Here is a 27,689-nt window from a genome sequence, read left to right on the forward strand (position 1 = left end):
AGGGGCAAGAATGAAAGGGAGCCAAATGGATGCAAGGAGTGGGGGAGCGTGAGGGAGCCAGAAATATCCGAGACGGGGGAAGAGGATGAGAGCATAGAAGCTAGATACCAAAGGGAGAGAGAAAGAGGAAAGGAGGGTCCAAGCCAGAAGGATAGAGGACAGAAGGGCGTGTTGAGATGGGATTGGAGGGGGGAATGACGGAGCCAGAGTAATTTTGAGGAGAGTGAAAAAATACACGCAATGACAGGAATGGGCGTGTGCAAGACCAGCTTGGATGTCGAACGAAGCGAGGGAGGAGGGTGGTACGGGAAAATAGAAACTAACAACATGCTGCCCTAGAAGCGGCAGCGGCAGAGAAGAGGAAACATGCACCGAATACAGCCAGAAGCATCCATGGCACCTTCAGCTGGAGCAACTCGCTAAATCAACATTTCCTTCTTTTTAGAAAAGCTGGGATCATCATCAACGTACCACAGCCAAAGCTAACCCGCCACCTGGCTAGATTCCACTTCATCTCGAAGGTAAGATTTGTTTTTCACCTTTCTATCAATTCTATTGAAGTGGGATCGAATGCGAAATTTGATGTCAAATAAGAAAATTAACCTGCGAGTAGCAACAATCAAAAAGACAGAATTCCATTCCGATGTGATTGGGCGATTGACAATCGTATCAACTTTTCAGAATGTAATCCAAACCAAGATCGATTTTCCATAAAACATTCCTTAAATAAATAAATCAGGCAATGCAAGGATCGTTTCACTTACTTAACGTGTCCATGAATGCATGCTGGCCTATTTCAACCGCCCTGCTAGTTAGTGCAGGCAAACCAAGCAAACTTTCCTTCAACTTTCAAAAGCATCGATGTTTATGATCGGTATAACTTTATGGCTCCGAACAAAGGTTCACCAAAACCAATAACGATGATAGACAAGAGATGATGATAATAATAATAATAATATAATAACTAGAAGGTCACTCGGTAGAGCTCATACCTCCACCAGGCTGAACAGTTTATGTTGTGTATCCCACTGATAGGCCGGATCTGGATTCGGACCTGAACCAAAATCTATTCGGCTTCTTTTTGTCATCGAACAAACTCATCCACCTAGTTTTGTCATAATCCGTCCGCAACCTTTTGAGGTATCATGGCTAGATATCGTTTTGGGCCAAATTACTCAATGGTGAAGAATCACTTTATAAAATAAACAAAAGTCTCGTATCCGCATCCAGATATTCACCAAAATGTAACCAATTTGTCTTCGTCACACGCACAACCTGTTCACCAAATTTCGTCCGAATCCATCTGTAACTTTTTGAGATATCCTGCTCACAGACAAAGAGACAGACAGACAGGGGTGAAAACGGAGGTAATAATAAATTAATTAATGGTGCATGTCTCACAAAACTTTTTTCAGAACAAACATCCGATTGACTTTTCCCCTTTACCAGAACCCCAAAACCCAATGACAAAAATGGTCCCTCCCAAGGCGAGACTGCTGACAAGGCAGAGATAATTTGGGATCGGCAAACGATCTTCGAGACGCACTTGTAGCGACTCGCACAACCAGCCGAGGCGAGAGACAAGTGGCACAAAAGGACAAAGCCATGATTGAAGGTTCACCGCAAACGAAGGTCGCCTCTTCGACTCCCTCCCACCCAGCTTCTAAATAATTTATTGCTGAGTAACATCAGTTTCTGATCCAAATTTAGCGATTGCAAGGACATCCCTCCTTTCCTTCTTCCCCTTGTGCACAGAACATTTCCCTCTTCCAACCATACGTTTTAAAAGCTGCGCCGCCACATTACATTTTCTTTCCTTTACAGGACCGAGGCTCATGGAAGAGCAAGGTGACGATGGATACGAACTGACAGTGGGGCAAAGGGGCAACAATTGGACAGAATAAACAAGGGAATGAACAGATAGGAAAAGAGGAGAGGAAGGAGAGGATGAAACAAACCCGCCAGTATAAGTATTGGGCTTGGGAGGCCTAATGGGATAATAATAAAGATTGTTGGTAAGGATACAAAATGAAGTAAGATGGCAGTGGACTGCTTGGTCGAAGTGCTGAAGGGAAGAGTGGGATTGAAGTCCGACTCTCCATGAAAGACCTCTAAAAGACCGACTGGACAACCCCTCCCATCTACTTTCTGAACAATCCTCTCCAATTAGTTCTGTCACTCAAGCTTTTGGGTCTCACAATCTGCCATTATCTTTCCTGGAAAAACCACATTTCAAATCTGGCCTCCAAAGCCACCGACTGGGCATTCTCCGTCATGCGAAGTCCTTTTTTGGCACCTCTGAGGTCCTCACCACATACAAAGCTTTCATCTGCAGTTTGATGGAGTACTGCTCTCCCCTCTGGGCTGGTGCTCCTCCTCACATCTAGCTCGGCTTCACGCTGTAGAAACCAAAGCTTGCAGAATCATTGGAATCTCCCGCGATGAAGCTAACTCCAAGGGCCTTTCACTCACTCACCGCAGGCAGGTTGGTGGTCTTTCTGTCATCTACCGAATCCTATCTGGCCTAGCTCCCCCAGCTCGATCTGTGCTCTGTCCCCCAAATATTCCAACAGGTCGCACAAGATCGGCCAGTAACCCTCTTCTGGTGAAATTGCCAAAATCAAGACTCTCTGCTCACATTCACTCCTTCATTCCTCTTTACTCCCGCCTCTGGAACAAACTCCCTCACTCTCTTCAATCCCACTCCTCCCTCCAGGTCTTTAAAACAGCTGTTCACCACCATCTCTTATCTTCCCCCATCCAAAACCTTGATCTCTTCTACCCCCGTTAATTCACCCCAGATCCACTTTTTTTTTTGGAAATACCGACTTCTTTCTTTCCTGGAAGTTCGAGCAGTGTCCGTGTGTTTTATAACTTTCCCACCACCCTCCCCCGCCTTCCCATGCCTCCTTCCCCCAAGCCCTCTCCCTCCCACGGATCTTCCGTTGACCCTGTTCTCTGCTGTTGTACTTGTGTGCTTCCATCTCTTTCCCCATCTTGGCTCACGCTCCCTTTATTGTGTGTCCGTTTGTCCTTTTTTGTGATTGATGTTAGCTCTTACACGAGCCTCGATGTTGTATACAAAAAAAAAAAAAAAAAAAAAGGCTCTGGAAAGTGATTCCACATATGGGAGAAGTGAGGACCAGAAAAGTTAGGGGGTGGGCAGGGCTGGATTTTGAGGGATTAACCAGTAGGACATTACTGGAGAGCATGTACATTCTATTATTTCTGCAGGGGGTCACAGGATTGAAATATCAGAAGGAGCAAGAGCAGAGGATAACAGGCAGGCCACAGACCTGTCTGCAATAACAGCAACAAGTCTTGTGCTTCAGCCTCATCGTGGGAGATTAGAATTACGTCAAGAGCTTTGGATTCCACAGAGTCCAAGAGAGATGAAAGTGACCATGAAGTGACCACAAGAGAGATGGAAGGAGAGTGACTACTCTCCCCTATGGGAGACCAGCCCATAGGGGAGAGTAGAGTTTGCCATTGAGCCAAGAGCAATGGCCTTGTCAACTGTCGGTAGCTCAAAAAAAAATTCAAGGAAAGACTTGGGACGACTGAGGAAGACCAGTCTGTGGTTGGCTGTGCTATATGGTCTGCTCGACAGGGTGAGACCTAGGAAGTTGAAGAGACCAAACCTCTTCCAGCAGCAGACTATGGATAGAGATGGGTAGGTTAGTATGATAATCCTTACAAAATTACAGGGCGAGACAGATTTTCAAAGATTGAAAGACACGTTCCACTTATCATAAGATCAACCAGCAATTAATAATTTCCAAATAAGCAGAGTGAAACAGCTGCCATCTGTCTAGCAGAGGAATGAGGTGTTGCACGAGAATGCGAAGCCGTTAGCAAGAAGGAAGAGGGTTTCCAAAAAAACTGGAGAGGTCATTTATGTAGCTAAGGAACAAGACTGAGCATAACAACTGCCTTGTGGCAATGCAGCCTCCATTGGGAAAGGAGAGGAGGTAGTTACATTTGGAGGAAGTCACAAAAAGGTAGGAAGGTGCCTCAAATGACACCGGCAGAGACCTTGACTCCAACTACATCCTGGTATGGATGAATGCTGCTGAAAATTCTTTGCCAGCTCAATCAATAAAATGCGGAACGCGGCAATGAAAGCACGATAGCAACCCCGAGCAGCCAAGTCAAAGTAAACAATTTTAATTTCACCATAATTTTACCCGTGACTCACGGACGGATATGCACGTGTACATGTATACGCGTGCGTTCAGATTACAATAGTCTATCCTATCCTTCGGGACCAGGCGAGACTAATGAGCACGGGCCGCCCTCTTAAAAATAACGGAACGTCAACAATATTTTTTTAACCGCAAAGTGTTCGGAGCTCCAATTATTATGTATACCTTTACTTTATATTCGAGCAACTACCAAGAGACTATTGTGATGCCAAAAACCATTTGCTACAAGTGTAAGCCCCCGTATGACGAACCAGAGGCCAAATACAATTATCAATGAGAAAGGTTTATTCATAAAATGAAATAGAGAGATTTTCCTGTAAATAAGATAGGCTGCATCGAGCCAATAAATAAATAATGAGAATAATATGTTCTGGCACAGCAGGGGGGACAGCACAAGAGGAAAAATGATTGGCTAGGGAAAGGAACCCTTGTGGTCCTGTCTGGGTGTATGGGACGAGGGCTGGGAAGGGTTAAGGTTTCTGGCACAAGTTAATGTGACTCATGGTCTTGCCCGCAAAACAGAGCTCAATGTTCTCCGTTGGCTCAATAAGCCAAACTCATTTAGGCCAAATGTGGACCTCAAGCCCACGGAACAAACTGAAAACAAATAAATCAACGTATACAAAGACAGCTTGTCAAGAGCAAATTGTACAAGTGAGCACCCCTGGAGTATTAACACCACCAGATGTATAACAAGCAGGCCTCCCTGCTTGGCACGGTGCCCGTATTATCCAAAGCATATCTCTATCTCGAAGGAAACGTCACATGGAATCGGTGTGACAGTTGAGGGTATCTTGGTATTCTCAATTCTCCTTGAGGACGACGCGTACCTTTATCCGAATGCGTGCCCAACAGGATGGACGCGTTTTCCTTGTGGTGTGCACTAACCATCGCCATAACGGCCTCGGCGCAAGACTACAAAGACACGTACAGGGTCGCAAACTACAGGTAAGCAGCACCCTTCGCTTGGCAGGGGAGAAGGGTTACACAATGGCGGAGGAATATTCCGAGCTCAGCCACAAAACCCGAGTGCAACATCTGCCTCGGCACGAACAAACAATCGAGCAATAACTCCTGCCCTAACTGCCTCTCCTGCAAAGCTCGTTTTCCATCAAGCGGAGAGTGGAACGGAAAGCGGACTGAAATGTGCCAGATCTCATTTGCTTTGAGAAATAATGGGGTGGCAGAAATGGAGCCAGTGGACTGTCGCACCTGCAAAAGTGTTCAGGCGGGAATATGTGGGGGTTTCAGAGCTGGGCCAGCCATCGGACTTAGACCGATACGAGCTCGCTTTGCATTCGTATCTATTCTCAACTCCTCACCTCCCTCATTCTCCCCATCACCTTTATCAACCCCGTGGAGCTAGTCCGTTCTCCCATATAAATGTCCTCTACAGGAAGGAAGGGAGGGAGGGAGGGAGGGAGGGGATGTGTTGAATGGACATTTCTCAAATTCCTTTGTTTTTATTTCACCAAACACTAACAAAGGGCAAATACATTTGCATTTGAGCTGTTGGCTCCAAACAAATCTGGCAAATGCTCGTGGTTCGGAAGAAGATTCTAAACCAGCATTTCCCAACCTGGGGGAAATTTTAGGATTCCAGGGGGGAAACAAATTCCAAGGGAAATACAATATTAGCATTCGTGTAATATTGTGCTTTAGTGAATAAATCTCAAATCTTTAAATCTTTTGTTCTTCGACTTTTTACTTTACATAAACATTTATAACATCGTCGGTAAATAAAAATTTATATACAATAATTTTTAAAAATAAAATTTATATGTGTGTGTGTGTGTAGGTTTGTATGTATGTGTAGGAGTGTGTGGGTGTTGCTATATTTTTATGTTATTTGTGTTATTAAGTGAATAAATTTTGTGTTTTGGCTACTTTTTTCCTTGTTCATATATATATATATATATATATATATATATATATATATATATATATATATATATGTATATATATATATATATATATATATATACAGACTTGGCATTTAATATGGAATATTTTTTTTGTGGGGGTGAACTTACTTTTCAAGATGTCTTAGAACCAAAAGTTCATTGGAATTATGTTGAAATTATTCTAGATTTTGTTAATGTGACCTTTAAAAGAAACAAAAACCACATTTGACATTTCGAAACAAATAAATTGATCCTTGAGAGTGATGTAAACTGATATCGAACTCAATTCATGGACAATACTGTGTTAAACTTCTGTACGTTTTCCAGAAGTATCTCTTTATTTTGCACATTAGCCCAATTTTTTTTTAACAAAAACAAAAGTTAAATTACGACTGGGATTACGGACAGTAAAATTACAGTTCAGTACTTCGTGTAACCCCCACGAGCATTCAGGAGAGCACGTACACGTTGAGGCATGCTGTTCACGAGATTTGCCAAGGTTTGGACAGGAATCGCTTGCCATGCAGTGACAATAGCCTGCTGCAATTCACGCACAGAGGTCGGCTGCTGGTCCAAGTGGTCGATTTGACGCGTTAATTCTGCCCACAAGTTCTCTATCGGATTCATATCCGGGGACATGGCAGGCCACTCCATATGCTCTACACCACGGTCAGCAAGAAAGTGTTGGATCATGCGAGCATGATGAGGCCGCGCATTGTCATCTTGGAAGAAAACGTTTCCTCGAAAGGCTGCATGAGCAAATGGAAGCAATGTTTCTTCCAGAATGGCCCTGTACTTGAACTGGTTCAGGTTTCCATTCAGAACAACCAGGTCAGTTTTGCCCCCTGCATGAAAAGCAGCCCAAACGGTCACCCCACCACCTCCAGCTTGGACTCTTGGCACTATACAATCTTTGTTGTAGGCTTCATGCACTTGTCTGTGCACTCGGTTGCGGCCATCTTGACGATAGACCAGAAATCCAGACTCGTCACTGAAGATCACATGATTCCAGTGTCCTGGCTGCCATTGACGGTGCTCTCTGGCCCACTGCAATCGGAGCTGGCGGTGTTGTCTGGTCTGGCGTGGCTTTCTCAGGGGACGCCTGGCACGATAGCCTGCTTGAACCAGTCGTTGGTTGACTAGCCTTCTGGATACAGGCACATTTGTCAGTTGCTGCCACTCAGCCCTAAGCCGATTAGCTGACTTAGTACGGCCATTGCGGACTAACCAGTGCAGCTGGCGATCATCCCCCCTTGTGGTTCTGCGGGGACGTCCTGGCCTCGCTATTGGAGTAGGGACACCCCTCTGAGCATTTCGTTTCAGGATCTTTGACACCTGACCTTGAGTGATGCCATACTGCCGAGCAATAGCACGCTCTTTCATGCCGTAATTTCGTAAAGCCACCACTCCATGACAAACAGCATTGTCGTGTTGACGGACCATCTCCAGAGGAAGCGGCAATAACTTTTGGAGATGTGCAGCAGTTGTTTTCCACTAATACAGAACGCAACAACCCTTGTATACCCGACTGTGAAGCCAATCGTCAAATGCACCTGCCCGTACATTTTGCCACGCCACCTGTGATATAATCCTGTTGTTGACTTCTTGCTGCGACAATCAGTGACATGGTTCTTTAAACAAATAAATCACCAAAGTGTAAAAGAAACTCACCAGATTGATATACTGAGTTAAGAAATTAAACCCAAGTCAAGGAAAAAAAAATATTCCATATTAAATGCCAAGTCTGCCAATGCCAAGTCAAGTAAATAGGACTTCCGTTTCCGGTCTTGCTGGCGACGGTTCGTTTTTTTCGCAGGTCTCCACGCTCTCCATCGAAATCGAAGTTAAGTCATTGTTTCCAATTTGTATTTTCGTTATAACTGTATTTCTTTTATGGTGTATGTACGTATATTGTCCCGTCAAAGATTTTCGGTGCAAATCTTTCATACCTGTATTGAAAATCGCGTTAATTCGTGTCGTCTCGAGGTCTTGTACAGTGTACACTGTACAACCTTGAGGCTTTGTTTTTTCTCTCAGCGCCTGTCGTTGTGATCCAATAACTTTCGTTCTCTGTTTTCGCAGTCTTTCCACCCCAAAGCCTACTTCCTTATGTAAATCTCAACTCAAAAAAACAAAAAAAAAAGACTACCTTCTCTGTGCTCATTCGTTTATTCATTCTTATTCGTTCGTTCGTTCTTCGACCACGTGTTTCTCCCCCATTTCCCCAGATAGATTGTCAAATTTCAATTCGTTATTTTATCGTCCATGTGATATTGTTTGATTATAGTTAGTTTTGGTTTGAATTTCCTGTAACTCGTAATTAATTAATCGTTTTCTGCTCATCGTGTGTGGGTGGCCTTGTAGTTGTACCCCCGTCGGTGTTTTGTTAACTTGTGTGTTTTGCTTGGCTCTTGGTTTTTTCCCTTCTACCCCGAACATAATACTGTCTAACGTTCTAAATCCCCCCCCCCCCCCAAAAAAAAACAAAAAAAAACAAAAACATTTATTTTATTTTCTCCACGTGTACTGTTGTCTCATCCTGTATTTTCTGTCCAGGTGTGCTGTTCGCCCCACCCCCATTATCTCCTTGCCATCCACCGTTTGCCCTGTTCACGTGACTCGTGGTGGTCCCTCTCGGCTCTCCCCCCGTTGGTATTTTTGTGCATATAAGATTGTTCATAGTTCTGTTTAAATATTTTTAAATATGTTTAACCTTTCCCCTTCTGTTTTTTATTCAGTGGTATATTACAACACGCTGTTTTTCTTCCTATTTAAAAGGCTTTTCTCAATTTCCTCTCCAACTCTTTCCACTTCAAAAAAAAGAAATTCAATATCTTATACGTCTCCCTCACTACATGGTCTAAATTCACATTCATTCCATCCCTCCTCCATCATCCTGAACCGGATTGCTAACTTGAAAATCACAACAAACCCAATTTGTTATCAATGTTCGTCTTTCATTAATCATCCACTTTCTAAACTCCCCTCTTGCCCCTCCCATCCAAATCCCCCCCCTTGCACCTACACTCCGAAACTTCCCCCTTGCCCCACCACTCTTAAACTCCCCCCTTGCCCCTCCACTCCTGAACTCCCCCCTTGCCCTTCCCCTCCTAAACTTCCCCTTTGCCCCTCCCCTCCTAATCCCCCCCCTTGCCCCTCCACTCCTGATCTCCCCCCTTTCCCCTTCCCTCCAAAACTCCCCCCTTGCCCCTCCCCTCCTAAACTCCCCCCTCACTCCTCCCCTTCAAAACTCCCCCCCAATCCCTCCCATTCAATTCTCCCCCCATACCATTCCTCTCCAATTCTCTCTCCTCCCCCCTCCTCCTCCAAGCTGCCTCCTCCCCACTTCGTCTCCCTTCTATCTCACACCTCCACCCCCCCAAACCTTCTACTTTCCTCTGCCCCCCCTCAAACAACCCCTCACTGTGCCGCATCCCTTCACCAGCAAACCTTTCATCCTCCTCATCCTTCCCTTTCTTGGAACTCTTCTGCAACATCTGAAACACTATCAACTGCTCTCCCTACCTCCCCCTCTCATCCTTCATCTTACCCTACTCCTCCCCTCCCCTGTCCTGTACCCGATGCTCCCCCTCTCTCTTCATTAACGGTATGGACCTCAAACATCCGGGGCCTTCGCTCAAACCTGACTGATCTCTCCATACAGGTTGCTTCTGACAATCCAGACTTGATCTGCTTAACAGAGACTTTCCTCCTTCAAGATGTCTCTGATTCCTTAATATCTCTTCCTGGTTACTCCCTCCTCCGGTATGATAGACCTGAGCCTCGGCCTGGTGGTGGGGTGGCTATCTTTGTCAAAAACTCTCTTCCTCACTCTCCTTGCACTGCTCTCCTTCCTCCTCACCCGCAGGAGTACCTCTGGTTACGGCTTCCTCTCCGCTCCCACCTTTTGTTCATATGTGTTCTGTACCGTCCCCCAAACAGTGATGACTCCATCTACATTTCAATGTCTGACAACATGGACCAACTTCTATCCACTCATCCCAACTCTCTCTTCCTCATATGTGGTGACTTCAACTGTCATCATGCCACCTGGTTGGGTGTGGGTTCCTCTCTCACTAGTCATGGCACCTCAGCAAAGGACTTCTGTGACTCACTGGGATTGACACAATCTGTCAATTTCCCGACCCGGATCTCAGCCAATGGAGTATCTTCTCTTCTAGACTTGGTTATGACAAACTTCCCTGCTAATGTCTGCTGCTCTTCTTCTGCTCCAATCGGTTCTTCTGATCATGTGCTTGTCAAAGTGGACATCTCTCTGGCCATTCTCAGAGAGCCTCCTCAGCGTCGACGAGTCTGGCATTTCACTCAGGCCGACTGGGACGGTCTTCAAGCAGCCATCAATCGTCTGGATTGGTCTCCCATCTCCACTGCCTCGGACATCAATTCTTCCTGGGAATTCTTCCAAAGCAAACTGATCTCTCTCATGCACAGATTTATCCCATCTCGCCTTCAATTGTCTTACCCTTCCTCCCGTCCATGGTACACTGAATCTTGTGGTGAGGTGAGGCAGTTGCCCTGAAACAACTTGCCTTTGCCTCTTGGAAGGCTAATCCAACTGAAGGAAATCTCAGTTCCTTCCACCAAGCTCGGAACAAGTGTGTGTCTACCCTCAGGAGTGCCAGGAAGCACTATCTCTCCTCACTCAAGAATGAACTCTCAAACCTGTCTCCTTCCTCCAAATCCTGGTGGCGTCTGGTCAAATCCGTTTCTGGTGTTTGTTCCCCCTCCATCCCCTCCCTTACCTCAAATGGACACACAGTTGACATCGCACGTGACAAAGCCGAATGCCTCAACTCTGTGTTCGCCTCGAAATCCTTAGTCCCAAACCCATCTCTCTCTGTTCCCACCTTTCCCAGTCGAACCCAACTGCTCCTGGACTCTGTGTCCTTCTCTCCTGACAAGGTGGAGGAGTTTTTGTCAAACCTCGACTCTGATTCTGCAACTGGACCAGACGGCATCAGCCCACGGGTCCTAAAATCCTGCTCTGCCGCTCTATCTCACCCTCTCTCTGTTCTTTTCACCCTATCTTTTGCTCAAGGTCATCTGCCAGCATCCTGGAAATCAGCTAACATTACCGCTTTACACAAAAAAGGTGCAAAAACAGATCCTTGCAACTACAGACCAATCAGCCTGCTCCCAATTATCAGCAAAGTCATGGAATCCATCATTGCTTCGGATATGAAATCTTTCCTCTTCTCCAATGGCTTGATCTCTGATCATCAATTTGGTTTCAGACCAGGTCACTCTACTCTGGACATGCTGCTTCTGCTGTCTCAACAATGGATGGAGGTCCTCAATGCCAAACAGGAAATCAGAGCTGTCTCCCTTGACATATCAAGGGCCTTTGATACGGTCTGGCACCCAGCTCTGCTCACCAAACTCTCCTCCTATGGTATCCATGGAAATCTCCATGCATGGCTTGCGGACTTCCTCTCTGGTCGTAGTCAACGTGTGGCCCTGAATGGATTTCTCTCATCTCCCCTTCCTGTTCAGGCTGGAGTTCCCCAAGGAAGTGTGCTGGGCCCTGTGCTTTTCTGGTCTTTATCAATGATCTCTCTGACTCTCTGGAAAATCCTCTCTATCTCTTTGCTGATGACTCCACTCTCTGCCGCTCCATTCCTCTTCCCTCAGATCGGCAGTCTGCAGCCTCCTCACTCTCTGAAGACCTGGACAAAATCACAGACTGGTCAAACAAGTGGAACATGTCTTTCAATCCTGCCAAATCTCACTCTCTTACTATGTCTCTCCGAAAAGATCGACTGGACAACCCTCCCATCTACTTTCTCAACAATCCTCTCCAAGAAGTTCTGTCACTCAAGCTTTTGGGTCTCACTATCTGCCATGATCTTTCTTGGGAAAACCACATTTCCAAGCTGGCCTCCAAAGCCAGTCGCCGACTGGGCATCCTCCGTCGTGCGAAGTCCTTCCTCGGCACACCTGAGCTCCTCACCACATACAAGGCTTTCATCCGCAGCTCAATGGAATACTGTTCTCCCCTATGGGCTGGTGCTCCTGCCTCACACCTGGCTCGGCTTCACGCTGTTGAATCCAAAGCTTTCAAAATCATTGGAATCTCCCGCGATGAAGCTATCTCTGAGGGCCTTTCACTCACTCACCGCAGGCAGGTAGGTGGTCTTTCTGTCTTCTACCGACTCCTCTCCGGCCTTGCTCCCCCAGCTCTCTCTGTGCTCTGTCCCCCAAATATTCCTACCGGTCGCACAAGATCTGCCAGCAACCCTCTGATGGTTAAACTGCCGAAATCTCGGCTCTCTGCTCACCTTCACTCTTTCATTCCTCTTTTCTCCCGCCTGTGGAACAAACTCCCACACTCCCTTCAATCCCTCTCCTCCCTCCAGGTCTTTAAAACAGCTGTTCACCACCATCTCTTATCTTCCCCCATCCATAACCTTGATCTTTTCTACCCCCACTAATTCACCCCAGATCCACCTTGTTTGAAATTCCAACTTATTTCCTGGAAATCCTGGCAGTGTCCATATGTTTATACCTCTCCCACCCCCCCCCCCCCTTCACATGCCTCCCCCCCTTCACATGCCTCCCCACCTTCACATGCCTCCCCCCCAAAGCCCTCTCCCTCCCACAGATCTCTCGATGTCTCCATGTTTCTCGGTCCCTGCTCTCAAATGTTGTGTTTGTGTCCTTCCCCCTCTCTCCCCATCTTGTCTACCGCTCCCGATGTTATTTGTTTTATGTGTCTGTTTGTCTTTCTGTGTGATTAATGTTCGCTCTTTCACGAGCCTCGATCTTGTATACAAAAAAAAAAAAAAAAAAAAAAAAAAAAAAAGTCTGTATATACAGGGTGAGTCAAAAGTAGCACCCGATTTCTATTTATTAACAATTATTTATTATTAACAATATTAACAATATTTATTATTAACAACTATTATTAACAACAACAACATTATTAACAACAATTATTAACAACAATTATTAACATGACATCCCAGAAAGAATCTGACAGCCGAAAAAACAGAAATCGGGCGCTACTTTTGACTCACCCTGTATATATATGGGGGGGGGGGGGGGGGGGGTGGGGGGAAATCCGGACGGTTGAACTGGTTGAAGGGGGAAACGACAGAAAAAAGGTTTGGAACCACTGTTCTAAACGATGCGGTTTTGTCTCCACAGCATCCCCCAAAGGAAAGCGAGCACACGCAACAACAATGGTTGGTGTGCCTACACATTCAACACCAAGGAACATACAAACCGGGAAGATCACAGCGGCTGTGCCTGCGCGATGTTATCGGTAAATCTTCACCCAACCACTACGTGTTAACCACCATGTGTCAATCATAGCTTGACCGAGCTGCAGGAGCGAGTTCTTCACACTAGGAAGCTTTGAGTATTTCTCTGTTTGCAATTCACTTCCCCACAATTATGCAGACAATGATTTAGAGAAAAACTAGAACAATGGTCCCACAACCTCTGCATAGTCCCACAACGGGTAGATGCCCTCGTTCACTGTCCTAAAAATAAACAAGTTTTATTTAAATCCCTTCGGCTGTTTTCACGTATCACATTTTCACCAGCCATGACAGGATTCACATCGATCGGTGAAGCAGTTTCAGAGAAGGGGATTTTTTTTTTTAAATGAACATTTTTGGCTGGTATACCACTTCACCTATGATGTCATCATCATCATGCTTTTGCTCCTCATTAGGAGTACTTGAAAATGTGCTAAGTTTCAAATTTTTCTATTCAGTGGTTTCTGAGAAATAATTATTTAACCATTTGCTTTTAATCCATGATGGCTGCCATACCACGTAACCTATGACGTCACAATTATTTAAAAAACATTCTGCATGAGTCACTCCTACCCTGAAAGTTTCGTCTCAATCGGACATATGGTTACTGAGAAAAACGAGGTTTAGCCCGTACATACGGCCAGACAACCCGAAAAAACATAATGCCTCCGGAAACTTTGTCGGCGGAGGCATCAAAAACAACAACAACGTCAACTAGAGCAAATTCTCTCACAGCAAATTCCATTTGAATAGAGGCTTCATCATTTGTGTTGGACCAGTCCGAGTACTTACCTCATGATGCTGGGACACGAGGGTTCAAAATCCCTTCCACCAATTTGTCCATCATCTCCTAATGTCCATGTCCTGCATGCAAAATATGTACACCAGCTTCTCCATGAGCCGTTAAACATTAATATAATACGTGGGTAAATCAGTAATTAAAGTGAATACGGTTCACCGGTGAAGAAGACCGTTATACACAGACATACTCACCTTGCACATCCACACACTGTGGCCACCGCTACACAAACGGGTGGACCGTCATCGTAATAAAATTATGTTTTGTTGGTCCCTGATCCATTCCTGCACCATGACTTGGACCTCATCGGTGACTGAAGCTTCAAACACAGAGCCAAACAGATGAAGAATCTGACAGTGAGATGCTCTGTTTGGAGCACAGGCATCATCCCAACTGACTGGAAGAGGGGCCTTGTTGTCCCCTTCTGGAAAGGGAAAGGTGATCACCAGGACTGCAACAACTACCGATGGGTGACGGTACTCTCGGTGCCAGGCATGGTCTTTGCTTGGATCATTCTTGAGAGGGGTCGCCACCATCTGCTCGAGCACCAGCGACCACAGCAGTCGGGCTTTACACCAAAGACGTCAACGATTGACTGTATCCTTGCTCTTTGGGTCCTCACCGAACGCAAGTGAGAGTTTCGTCAGGGGCTGCTTTCAGCCTATGTTGATCTCCGCAAAGCATTAAATTCGGTGAATCGGGATGCCCCCTGGAGGATTCTTGGTCTTCGTGGAGTGCCACCAACGCTGATCAATCTGATCTCTGAACTATACTCTGGTATTGAGAGTGCTGTGAGGTGTGGTGGCTCCATCTCTGACTTGTTTCCAGTTGTTACTGGAGTTCGGCAGGGAAGTGTACTGGCTCCCACACTCTTCAGTGTTTGTATGGACTGGATTCTGGGGAGGATGTCGGAGAGGTCAGGCTGCGGTGCATCGTTTGGGAGTGTCAAGATCTCTGACCTTGATTTCGCAGATGATGCAGTCATATTTGCGGAGATGCTGGATATTCTTACAGGGGACCACCAGGCACTGAATGAGGCGGAGCCGCTGGGATTACGGATTTCCTGGGTCAAAACTAAGATTCAGGCTTTCAATGACATCTTGGATGCTGCTGTCTTGTCTGTGCCTGTTTGTAGCGAAAATGTTGAGTTCACGAAGAGATTCACTTACGTTGGCAGTGTTATTCATGTCTCTGCATGTTGTGAGCCAGAGGTTGATGGACGTCTGGCCAGATGGAGGCCCCTGGAGTACCATCGAAAAGTGGATGCGGCGACGCGCTGCTCCGGCGCATGCTCCCATACCTGACCTTTTTCTAACAGCACACGTGCTCCATTCCTACAATGTGAGCCACAAGTTAAAATTTTAACTACATCCAGAAACCCTTAATCAAAATGGATAAAATTTGGTGTGCATTTTTCCTCCACCACCGAAGATGACGGAGGTTATGTTTTCATCCCTGTCTGTGTGAGCAAGATCTCAAAAAGGTATGGATGGATTCGGTAAATACTTGATGGACAGGTTGGGTGTATGACAAGGATGAATTAAACCGATTTTGGTGAAGATCCATACCTCCGGGGTACTTAAAGGAGATAATTTGGCTTATTTTCTCTTTGGCCTTCTCCTTGATTGGGTGCTTCGCACAGCCACCCCAACGGAGAATGACGATTTTCAGATGTGCAGAAGAACAAGTATCCACCACCCAGTGAAGAAGATTGTCAGTTAGTGGATATGCAGAGGACCTAGCCCATCTTACATCCTAAGCGGCTGGTGGGCAATACATGTTCACCAACCTGGGCAAGCAGCCACCAAACTCAGAATGCATACCACCACCATCAAGACAAAGGTACTGACTGTCCCATTGGACCTGGATATACAGGGTGTTCCAAAAAGACCTGCACAACTTTGCTTGCTAATGGATTTAGTACCACAATTGATACAACATTACCCTTTGTTTTATATGATACAGAAACTTAAAGTATTCCTTATTTTCAGGTGTGGTGGTTTAATGTAAAATAAAATTGCGACTCCGCAAGAGAAAGCTCAATGCATCGAATGGTTCATCGAGACGAGATCCCACACACACGTTCAGCATAATTTCCGTACAAGGTGTGGAAGGAATCCGACATCGCGGACTAGTATCAGAGAGTGGTACAAAAGGTTTAAGGAGACTGTAAGTTGTCAGAAACAAAAAACTACCGGCCAACCAAGCACAAGTGCAGCAGACGTTGAATGAGTGCGTGAATCATTTCAACAAAATCTCAGAAAATCAATCCGACGCACATCCAGAGAACTGGGACTACCAACCACAGCTGTACACAGGATTTTGCATAGAAGACTGAAGCTTTATGCTTATAAGGTGCAGATTCTGCAGGACCTCCAACCAAATGATGGACCCAAACGCAAGGCGTTTGCCTTGGAAATGCTCAGTCGTATAGAGAATGATGAAGATTACCTGAAAAAGATCAGGTTTGCAGACAAAGCTTGCTTTCATGTATCAGGGAAGGTCAACCAGCACAATTTGAGGATCTGGAGCTCTGAAACCCCCACGTGGTCATGACCTCAATAATTTATACAAACAGGTTGGAAGGATTCACCTTCCCACAGATTGAAGGCCTGCAACCTGATGTCATTTTTCACCAGGACAGTGCTCCACCTCATTGGGACTTAGTTGTTCGAGCAGTCCTGAATAAAAAAAAACTTCCACGTCACTGGATTGGCCGAGATGAACCAACCGTCTGGCCCCCACGATGACCAGACATAATCCCCCTTGATTTTTTTTTGTGGGGGTTTGTCAAAGATGTTATCTACAGCACCAAGGTGGCAAACCTGCAGGATCTTCGTTCTCTGAACACAGCTACATGTGCACTGGTGGATGCAAGCATGGCAAGAACTCATGCCTCCTTGATGTCCTGCACGTGACAAACAGAGCTCGTATTGAAGTTTATTGATGGTTTACACAAAACTTTATGAGTTTCTGTATCATATAAACCAGAGGGTATGGTTGTATCATTTGTGGTTCCACATACACTTAAAACCAAAGTTGTCCGAGTCTTTTTGGAACACCCTGTACAGTACAGATTACTGACAGCAATGAAGCTAGAGCTGTGAGCGCATTGCCACGCTGTACGCAGTTTGTTTACTTGGGTCACTCCATTCCTAATCCACATGAAGACTTCCAGTGACGTCGCATACTGGCTGAGGCAGCACCTCGTCTAATTCCAGTTTTTGACCACTGCTCTGCCTGACCAGATTAGAAGCAAGACATTTCATGCCACCATAGAAACAGCACTGTTATACAATGCAGCCACTTGGACGTTGACAGAGACCTTTCAGTAGGAAATTGATGACTGAAACACACACACACACACACACACACACACACACACACACACACACACACACACACACACACACACACACACACCGGCCTTCAGGAAATATTTCCCAACGTGGATTACTGATGAGGAGCTTTACCAGCATACCAAGCCAAAATACCAAACCATATGTTGCGAGCACAGAGACTGACTATTTTGAACATATTATCCGATCTGAAGGGTATTGCACTCAAATAATCCAACAGGTATTGACCTGGTGTCACACACGGAAGTTGCATCGTGGTCAAGGACGCACCAGGACTTGTCTTGATGGGCTCTTGTTGGATTGTGACGACCCTGATCAGATCTCAGCAACACAGAATCTCAAACCATTGGTCAATAATAGGGGCATGTGGCATTCCTACTTAAAAGTTTTACATGTATTTTGTACTTGTACTTTGGTTATGGAATTCATCATCGAAGTTGATATGAAATCCTTCCTTTTCTCCATTGGCCTCATCTCAATTCACACATTTGGTTTCAGAACAGGTCACTCCACCTTGAACATGCTGCTTCTACTAGCCTCCGAAGCCAGTCGCCGCCTGGGCATCCTCCGTCGTGCAAAGTCCTTTCTGGGCACTTCTGAGCTCCTCACCACATACTGTGTGCCTTCATCCACAGCTCAATGGAATACTGTTCTCCCCTCTGGGCCGGTGCTCCTGCCTCACACCTAGCTCGGCTTCACGTGGTTGAAACCAAAGCATTCAGAATCATTGGAATCTCCCGCGATGAAGCTGATTCCGAGGGCCTTTCTCTCTCTCACCGCAGGCAGGTTGGTGGTCTTTCTGTCTTCTACAGACTCCTCTCCAGCCTTGCTCCCCCAGCCCCTGTCTGTCCTCTGCCCCCCAAATATTCCTGCAGGACGCACAAGATCTGCCAGCAACCGTCTTCTGGTGAAACCGCCAAAATCAAGCCTCTCTGCTCACCTTCACTCTTTCATTCCTCTTTTTCCCCGCCTCTGGAACAAACTCCCTCACTCCCTTCAATCCCTCTCTTCCCTCCAGGTCTTTAAAACAGCTGTTCACCACCATCGCTTATCTTCCCCCATCCAAAACCTTGATCTTTTCAACCCCCATTAAAACACCCCAAATCCACCTCTTTCAATCCCCAACTTCTTTCCTGAAATTCCGAGTAGTGTTCATTTGCTTTATACCGTGTACCCCTCCCTCCTCCCCCAGCCCTCCCCCTTCCACAGATCTACCGATGTCCCTGTTCTTTACTGTTGTTGTGCTTGTATGCTTCCCTCTATCTCCCTTCATTGTATGTTTTATGTGTCTGTGCATGTTTTCATATTCAATGTGTTAGCTCTTACACGAGCCTCGATTCTGTGTACAAAAAAAAACAAAAAATAAAACCCCAACAATTGATGGAGGCCTTCAATGTCAGACATGAGTTCAAGGCTGTCACTCTCTGAACACATCACATGCTTTTGATACAGACTGGCATCCATCCTGCCTTGCTCTTCAAACACTCTGCCTATGGCATCCTAGGCCAACTCCACACATGGATTACTGACTTCCTCCACTCTCGTGGCCAACGTGTGGTTCTTAATTCTTTAATCTCCTCTTCCTGACAAGGCTGCGGTGTCCCAAAGCAGTGTTCTGGGCCCAGTCCTATTCCTGATCTTCATCAATGATCCCTCTGACCCTCCGGAAAATCCTCGTTATCCATTTGCTGACAACTCCACCCTGTGCCGCGACATCCCTCATCCTTCAGACAGGTGGGCTGCAGCCTCTTCCCTGTCTTCAGACATTGATAAAATCACAAACTGGTCAAACACTTGGAATGTCTTTCTATCCTGACAAATCTCACCGTTTCACTATCTCTCTCTCCAATAGGACAATGTGGCAAGCCCTCCCCCCTAAAAGTTCAGAGTCACTCAAACTCCTGGGTCTCACTATCAGCCAACATCTTTCTTGGGTGAACGACATGTCAAAGTTGGCCTCCAAAGCCTGCCCCCAACTGGGCATCCTCTGTCATATAAAGTCCTTCCTCGGCACACCTGAACTCCTATTCCACATACAAGGCCTTCATCCACGGATTGATAAAGTACTGCTATGCCTTCTGGGTTGGCTCCTCTGCTTCACATCTTCACATCTTCAGACCTTAACATTATTGAACTCTCCCTCGCTGAAACTGAGTCGATGGGTCTATCGCTTCACCATCGCAGACAGGTTGGTGGTCTGTCTTCTACAACCTCCTTTCTGGTCTTGCACCCTCTGTCTTTGTGCTCTGTGCCCCCCCCCCCCCTCCAGGTTTCTACAGGGCTCACATGGTCCACCATAAACCCCCTTCTGCCGAAACTACCGAAATCCAGGATCACTGTTCACTGCCACTCATTCATTCCATTTTTTCCCACCTGTGGAACCAACTTCCACATTCTCTTCAATCTCATTCTTCCCTCCAGGTCTTCAAGACAGCTGTTCACCACAATCACAGATCATCCCCAATCCACAACCATTATATTTTCTACCCTCGTTAACTCCATCCCCTCCCCCCCCCCCCCCCCCCCCACAACCTCAGTCCCTCCTCCTTCCAACTTTACAGTTTTCCCTCCTTTGAGTTTCCTTCTGCGTCCATCATCTCCACCGCATGCATCCTCTTATGCCCCTCATTACTCCCCACACCATTGTTTGCCCGTCTCCCTCTATCTTTGCTTTCAACTTTGCTGTTGGTGTTTCCACCCTCTCTTAAATTCCTTTTGGCCTGTTGCGTCCTGATTCGTTCAATGTACTAATACTAGCTCTTCCCTGAGCCCTGATTATGTATACAAAAACAATGTATGCAAAAAAAATGTTCAACCTGGAGAAGGTATGCGCTTTTCCAAGTGCCGTCCTAGTTTTTGTGTATCGGAACAAAGTGAGGGGCTGAGAGTATAGAAAATCAGAACTTCATAAATAATGAATATCCATATACATTTAATTTTATTTAAAAAGTAGTAGCCAGATTTCATGATGTAAGGAGATTTATAATATGTAAAAGCTCGGTGTTCTGAGGTACCGCATGTGCTGATAAGTTGCAAACAGTCATCATCATGCGACTGCTCCACCATCCTCATCTATGTCTCACCTGATTCCTCGAATCCCACTCTCACCCCGTTCTCTCCACCACAGGATAAGCCATTGCAAACAGAGTCGAGTAGACAACATCACCAGCTCGAGTCCCTAAAACTGCAGCTTTCCATGCTGGAGGAACCCGAACCAACCGTTGCCTTAGGAGGTGGGAGTAACCCATGGGGCCGTGCAAGCGCCTTGGGAATTCTACCACATGCGTGGGGAGCTGGAGGAATGGTAGGAAGGGTCAAAGGAAATGTGTACGCGAGCACAGGGCGGACAAGCTTCCTTGGTGCAGGGGGTGATTGGGCCCCTTCGAGAGCCACAGCGTCAGCGAGTGGCGGCGGAGTGGCGAAGGAGGTTCAAAGGCTACGCAATGTGGAACGGGAGTTGTCCCGACAGTTAACGGCACTTTATGCCCAGCTTCTGCATGAGATGGTGAAGCACAGCGGCGATGGTGGGGGATTCGCGTCGCACGACGGTACGAACTGGGATGTCGGACAGCGTCTGAGTGAAGGTCTTGGCAAACACGACGTCGAGCTGGCTGGACTTGCGGGCCTGCAGCGAGGACTAGAACAAGGGTAACCATTTCTATTTCAACTACTTTTTGGTGAAAAAAAACCTTTCAAACAATCTGTCCCTTTAATGTTCTGCTCTTGTGACAAACTTGCAAACAGTCCACCATACTCATTTTCCCCCAAAAGTCCACCCGCCAACTCTGTCCTCTGCATCAAGTGGCAGATAATCTATTCTCATGTCAGTCTGCTGCTCTCTGTCATTCAGTTCTTCCACGAGACTTAACCTCTCTATTTAAAACTAAAATAAAATTCCCGCATCCTCGAATGAGCAACAACCAGTCTGTGGGTTTCCGTGCTAAGAGTTCCTGCACCAGAGAGAGCCGCTCCATAAAAGGTGGGATGCTCTATGGTGCAGGGACTCCTGGTGACCCCAAAACAACAATATTAATTGCAGTAGTAAAATATGCCAGAGATCGAACCCAAAATTAGATACCATGAAGTTAGTACCATGGTCCCGTGATACCATGTTGGACTCCAATTTGTGTACAAAATTGATTGAAACAATGCAGATGCCATTTATGAACTGGAAAGTTAATGGAACACCTTACACCACAAGAGAAACAACAACATGGGCAGAGTTTGCGAGAGGCAAATTTGATTGGTCGAGATGTAAAATGCCGTAACAAGTACAGTACTGCCAAATGGAAGTGTTCTGAATGTGCCAAAGGGTGATTTGTGTTCTATAGTGCTCTAGCATGTAATTCAATTGAAATAAAATAAAGATTTTAAAGGTGGTACGAATAAATAAATAAATCAACAAACAAATAAAAAGACGTCGTCCATAGCACGATAGTTGAAAATCCACCCCCCCCTGCCCCACCCCCCAAAAAAAGGTTGCCATAGATACATCAAATTGACCATGACCATTTCATCAAGATGAAAATTGACGATCCTGATCAAAGGTCAGGTCAATACGATGAAAAGCGACGATTTTTCAGATGAAAATTGATGATTTTAGAAGTGTGACCTTGAGTTGACCAGACATTTTGACCTCAAAAATAATTTGTTTTTCAATCTGGTGACTCAATATTCAAATGCTGTTCAATTTTCAAGTCAATCGGATGAAAAATGACAATTTTAGAAATTTCACCTTTGACCTCAAAACAACAGGCTTCTTCCTTAAGACCAACTTTACCATCTGGTGAAGTTTCGTGAAGATCAGTTTAAAACTGTAACCTGTAGGCGATTGACAGACAAACAGACAGAATAACATACAAGAACAACCAATATACTTGAAAAATCCTTGATTTTGCAAGTAATAAATAACTAGAACAATGCGACTGTCGCTAATATGCCTCCGCATAGTCCCACAACGGGTAGATGCCATAGTTCACTGTTCTAAAAATAAACAGGTTTCATTTAAATCCCTTCAGCTGTTTTCAAGTATCACGTTTTCACCAGCCATGACAGGTTTCACATCGATTGGTGAAGCAGATTCAGAGAAGGAAATTTTTTAAAAATCGACTTTCAAGCTAATATGGCTGCCATACCACATGACATATGACCTTTTAAAATGTACACTCTGCATATGTATGGGTAGAGGATCATGGATGTGAAGTTTCGTGTTGGTCGGATAAGGTTAGTTTTTATATCCAAGATGGCTGCCAAACCACGTGACCGACGTCATCATTTTCAAACTATATGCAACAATGGTGCTAGATGATATCTGTAAAAATTCGCATCGATAGGGTAAGCAGTTTCAGATATATAATTATTTAATATTTTCCTTCAATCCAATATGGCTGCCACACCACGTCACCAATGATGTTTTCTTGATAATATTTTAATCGACATGCCTCGTCAATGACACACGTTTAGTTTTGAGTCAATCGATTTTGTGGTTTGGGAGAAGATGCTATTTTAAGGTTTTATGTTGAATCCAATATGGCTGCCAAACCATGTGACCTATGATGTCATAAATTTAATACTTCAATACAAATGGGTCATAGATCATGTGCATGCAATTTCAGATTTTTAGGATAAGGAATTCGATTAAAACATTTTTGACTGGTATAACACTTCACCTCTGATATCATTATCATGCTTTTGTTCCCCATTGGAAGTACTTGACAACGTGACGAGTTTCAAATTTTTCCATTCAGCGGTTTCCAAGAAATATTTTTAAAATTATTTGCGTTTAATCCAAGATGGCTGCCATACCACATGACCAATAACGTCACAATTATCATAAAAAACATTATGCATGGGTGTCACTCCTACCCTGAAAGTTTTGTCTCAATTGGCCATGTGGTTGCTGAGAAAAACGAGGTTTATCCCGTACGTACGGACGGACAACACAAAAACATAATGCCTCCGGCCATCTTCGGGGGCAGAGGCATAAAAATCGGGAAGTTTACCGCCACTGTCTTTTACACCACCTTATTTAACACGTTACATTAGTTCTTCGTGCCTATTCTTTGTGTCCTTTATAACATCCTTAAAAACACCATGTATCCTGTCTGGAATGATTTTCAATTTTGTTTGACAGCCAGGCTCTACGCAATGTGGAACGGGAACAGGAAACAAAGTAAAAAAACAAGACTGGCAGTCTAACAGCGGCGTAGCCAGGCTTGTTTGATACTGTTACAGACACGGTTATGGATGTTGGTTTACCGAGCGGTTTGGTATGACCGCGTCTGCACAGTTTACCCGATTATACTCGAACGTTGGCCGAGTCGCGCTACGCTAAATCAATTGAGGAAAGGACACAACGGCTGGGTTAAAATGACACGACACCAGGGGTACAGTTCTCAAGACCTCCGGAGGAGGTTATAATAGTTCGGAACGTTAGATTACAAGGACAAGAGAGACAGCATAGGAAGATAGGCACTTAATCACGGTCTTATAGTAACCCCGACAGACGACAGATAAACAGGACAAGACTGACTCACACGGGGATTGATGGCAAGGAAGGGCAGGTAGTCGGTGGACAGCACAAGGTGCACTCTTGGCTCAGGGACAGGATCCACACGGTCCGAAAGATGCAGGGAGGTCTCTCAGCGCTCGGAGGTCGCAACTGGTTCTTCTTCAAGCTCGGGGCGCATCTGACGTCACGTCCGGTAAGTGGCTGCGTATATCCGGCGGGGAGTGACACGCCCTCGGCTCGTTAGCTCCGCCCCAGATGGAATCGGCCCGCCGCTTCTTATTGGGTGCGGGGGGGTTACCGGGCTCCGCCCTTGACGAGGAGCTGACAGCCAGCCCCTTCGTGGTAACCCCGTAACCTGGAGGTAACCTGGAGCACATGGGCCATGGCGGCTAACCGAGCCGGAGTGAGGACGCCCACTCCCCGCACCGCGGCCACGCCGCCCCCGCTGTGGTTGTAGTTGTTGTTGTTGTTGTTGTTGTTTCATGAGGAAGATGGGAGGAGGTATGGGGAGGTCCTAAACTCACTACTGGTGCCATACAATCACATTCTGGTGCAACGAAGAGTCAGAATTAATGGAAACGAGTCCTTAACTGACATAGACTAAGAATAACTAGCAAGAGGTCCTATAGTTGTCTACGTGAGATGCGGTGAACCTGGGCACGACATTTAATGGGGGAAAAAGGGGAAGGTCGGTTCTACAGAGTGTTGTTTACAGACAATGGGACTAGGGAATGGGGGATTGGGGATAGTTGGGGAGTATTGGGGAAATAGGGGAATATTTACAAGCGGATATGGAGGCCAAATCCCATATCCGCAACAATACTTTAGTTGAGGATAGTATGACCTAGGTGGAGACACCAGTTAGCAAATGATGTAAGTATTAAATTATTGTGAAGTACTCCAAGTCTCTAAGCCGTCTGTCACCATGGAAGTGAAGAGATTGTACACAGAGTCAAGGCTCGTGTAAGAGCCAACACATTACACACGAAAACATGCACGGACCCATAAAACCCAGAGGTATAAAACACATGGACACTGCTAGAACTTCCAGGAAAGAAAGAAGTCGGTATTTCAGAAAAGTGCATCTGGGGTGAATTAACGGGGGTAGAAAAGATCAAGGTTTTGGATGGGGGAAGATAAGAGATGGTGGTGAACAGCTGTTTTAAAGACCTGGAGGGAGGAGTGGGATTGAAGAGAGTGAGGGAGTTTGTTCCAGAGGCGGGAGAAAAGAGGAATGAAAGAGTGAAGGTGAGCAGAGAGTCTTGATTTTGGCAGTTTCACCAGAAGAGGGTTGCTGGCAGATCTTGTGCGACCTGTACGAATACTTGGGGGACAGTTCTATATGGCTACACCATAGAAAATATCTACTTCCTGTTTGCGGATGTGCAATTGAGACAAATTCAGAGCCAAAGTAACGCTAACCTGCAGTTTGGTTTTCCAATTCTTGTTCAAATTTGTGTTCAACATCTATCATTGAATAGGAAATAAACAACAAAGCTTGGATTTTATTTTGTCCATTATTTGGCCTTCCTAACAATGGACTCTGTTTTGCAGACACAATGATCTTCTAAGAGTCGTCGTCAATCATTCGGTCCTGCTCGATCGACTGAAGCAACAATGGCAGGTAAACACGGAACACGTTTCACCACGACAACGACGACCTCGGCCACCCTTTCGCCACACCATTTCCGAGCCTCTACCACCAATCGCACGCTATACCAGACCTCCCCAGCGACCACAGACCAGTCACACTCCGGCTCATCACCACAACAGGCAGCCGGTGCCATGGCCGGCAAACGATGTCAGAATGAGATCTCGACCGGCTCAGCCGCCGATCGCAGCAAACCACCACAAGAAGAAGAAAACCAACGTCATTAAAAAGGGGCCCAGGAGAGAACGACCACCAGTTGGACATGTGCTTCCGACTCAGCGGAAACCATCAGAACCAAACTGCAAAAAACAGATTCCAGGTGAAACATGCCACCTCCAAGTCCCGTCTTCTGTACCACAACTACATTACGTGTTCTTCTCTTTGCTTATTTTGATATGCAAATCAACCCTGACACCACTGAACTACAATATAGAACTTCTAGTAGATTTGAAAGGATAATGCGATTGCTATTTCAGTAGCATCTGGTATAAAGCTCTTTGATTTCGATATCAGTCTGAACACAGATTACCAAAATTATTTGGACAGTACAACAAAATACAAAGTGAATCACCCACCCAGCATGGCCATATTTTGCCCATAATGCAAAGGAGCAGGTCCTTTACAAATGCTTGCGAACAGGTATTGAGATCCATCTCAGAGTTGTGATCAAAGAGCCAAGAAGTAAACAAAGAGTCAAATGACATGTTCATCATTTCACAGTTATTCTAAAGATCTATCTTGAAAATACTGTTTAGTTACACGATATTCATCGTTTTGACAATTTTATACATGCAATTGTAGTTGCATAGCAACCTGCCATCCACAACAATGGTCCGTGGCTTTATATTCATGACATACATCACCCGGCCCTGTACCGCATCAGGGCCATGGCGAGACTGCTACGAGGCATGGGAAGCCGGCATAAGGACCAGCGGCGTAACACTACTGCGGCCAGTGCCTGATAAAGCTCCCATTCGTGCCTGGTGTGATCATGACCGGGATCCGGGAGGATGGACTGTCATCCAGCGGAGAGAAGATGGCTCCATCAACTTTGACAGACCATGGAAAGCTTACTGGGTGAGACGGTGCAAACCATTGCATTCCACAAATCATAAAATTATTGCAGCTGAACAATTCAATGTTGTAATTGATTCTTGACTATACACATTCATGACCTTCCAAACCCCAACTGAGCTTTTGCCCCAACCCACTGCCTCTCGCCCCCATAAGCGAGGCTTCGGGTCCCCCCGTGGAGAAAACTGGCTGGGTCTGCAGGCGATGCACGCATTGACGGGCCAGGCCAATCAGAGACTCATCATTCTCCTGGAGGACTGGAGCGGCCGCCAGACTGTCGCCGAGTACGGCAGCTTCCGTGTGGGATCGGAGGCCGAGAATGGCAAACTTCACCTGGGTCACTATCGTGGAACAGCCGGGGATGCTCTTGGGGTGCACGACGGACGTCTGTTTTCTGCTCGAAACCGAGACAATGACGCCTTTGCTGGCAAGTTTCTTTCACAATGCATCACTCGACACGCCTTCCAAAACAAGGTAGACACCCGCTGTAATGGTTCCTTGGCTGATTTAGACCCTCTTATTTGTATCCTCTCACCATGACAGGTAACTGTGCGACGAAACAGCGGGCTGGTTGGTGGTACAACGCATGCGCGCAGGCCAATCTCAATGGCATATGGCACCGAGGGGGCACGTACAATGGTGGCGAGCAGGTTGGCATCTTCTGGGAACCCTTCCATGGCACAGCGTACTCTCTCAGACGTGTCATCATGATGATACGACCAAACCCAAACTTTTACCACTAAAACGCACCTTGGGACAAACCAGAGCTGAAGGAACTGCTTCTGCTGTCATTCAACAAACTTCTCATAATGGTCATTAAAATGAGCTTCAATTTTCTTTAGTCATCTCAAATATGCAGTTGTATCTTCCTTCAAGCATACTATTTCTGTTGGACCAAATACC

At 45.8% G+C, this 27,689-nt stretch overlaps 2 protein-coding genes across 3 annotated transcripts in view; one reads left to right on the top strand and one right to left on the bottom strand.

Moving 5' to 3' along the window:
• On the top strand, positions 1-27,623 carry LOC137438745 (angiopoietin-related protein 2). 2 transcript variants are annotated; one of them, XM_078767202.1, is made up of 8 exons: positions 1-521; positions 5,061-5,153; positions 13,277-13,394; positions 20,678-21,198; positions 25,616-26,031; positions 26,596-26,789; positions 26,943-27,213; positions 27,330-27,623. In XM_078767202.1, exons 2-8 carry the CDS (start codon positions 5,062-5,064, stop codon positions 27,527-27,529), a joined length of 1,812 nt encoding a protein of 603 aa, XP_078623328.1. In that variant the 5' UTR covers positions 1-521; position 5,061; the 3' UTR covers positions 27,530-27,623. The 2 variants fall into 2 exon arrangements, with proteins under 2 accessions (XP_078623328.1, XP_078623329.1); XM_078767203.1 differs by lacking the exon at positions 5,061-5,153 and having other exon boundaries at positions 107-521.
• LOC144888235 (ras-specific guanine nucleotide-releasing factor RalGPS1-like) overlaps positions 14,196-27,689 on the bottom strand; it is a 71,891-nt gene continuing 58,397 nt past the window's right edge. Inside the window, exon 11 of the mRNA XM_078767207.1 lies at positions 14,196-14,256. Coding sequence (XP_078623333.1) covers positions 14,243-14,256 — 14 coding nt within the window. The 3' untranslated portion in view covers positions 14,196-14,242. The remainder of the gene's footprint in view (positions 14,257-27,689) is intronic.

This window comes from Myxine glutinosa, chromosome 13 (assembly GCF_964187855.1).
Source record: "Myxine glutinosa chromosome 13, kmMyxGlut1.1, whole genome shotgun sequence".
Classification (NCBI taxonomy): Eukaryota; Metazoa; Chordata; class Myxini; order Myxiniformes; family Myxinidae; genus Myxine; species Myxine glutinosa.

Excerpts from the sequence above, each read along its gene's own strand:
- LOC137438745 (XM_078767202.1), top strand. The coding sequence starts at position 5,062 with ATGGACGCGTTTTCCTTGTGGTGTGCACTAACCATCGCCATAACGGCC. Across the intron at positions 26,790-26,942 it reads GACCATGGAAAGCTTACTGG|CGAGGCTTCGGGTCCCCCCG; the intron begins GTGAGACGGTGC and ends CGCCCCCATAAG. Across the intron at positions 27,214-27,329 it reads AGACAATGACGCCTTTGCTG|GTAACTGTGCGACGAAACAG; the intron begins GCAAGTTTCTTT and ends TCACCATGACAG.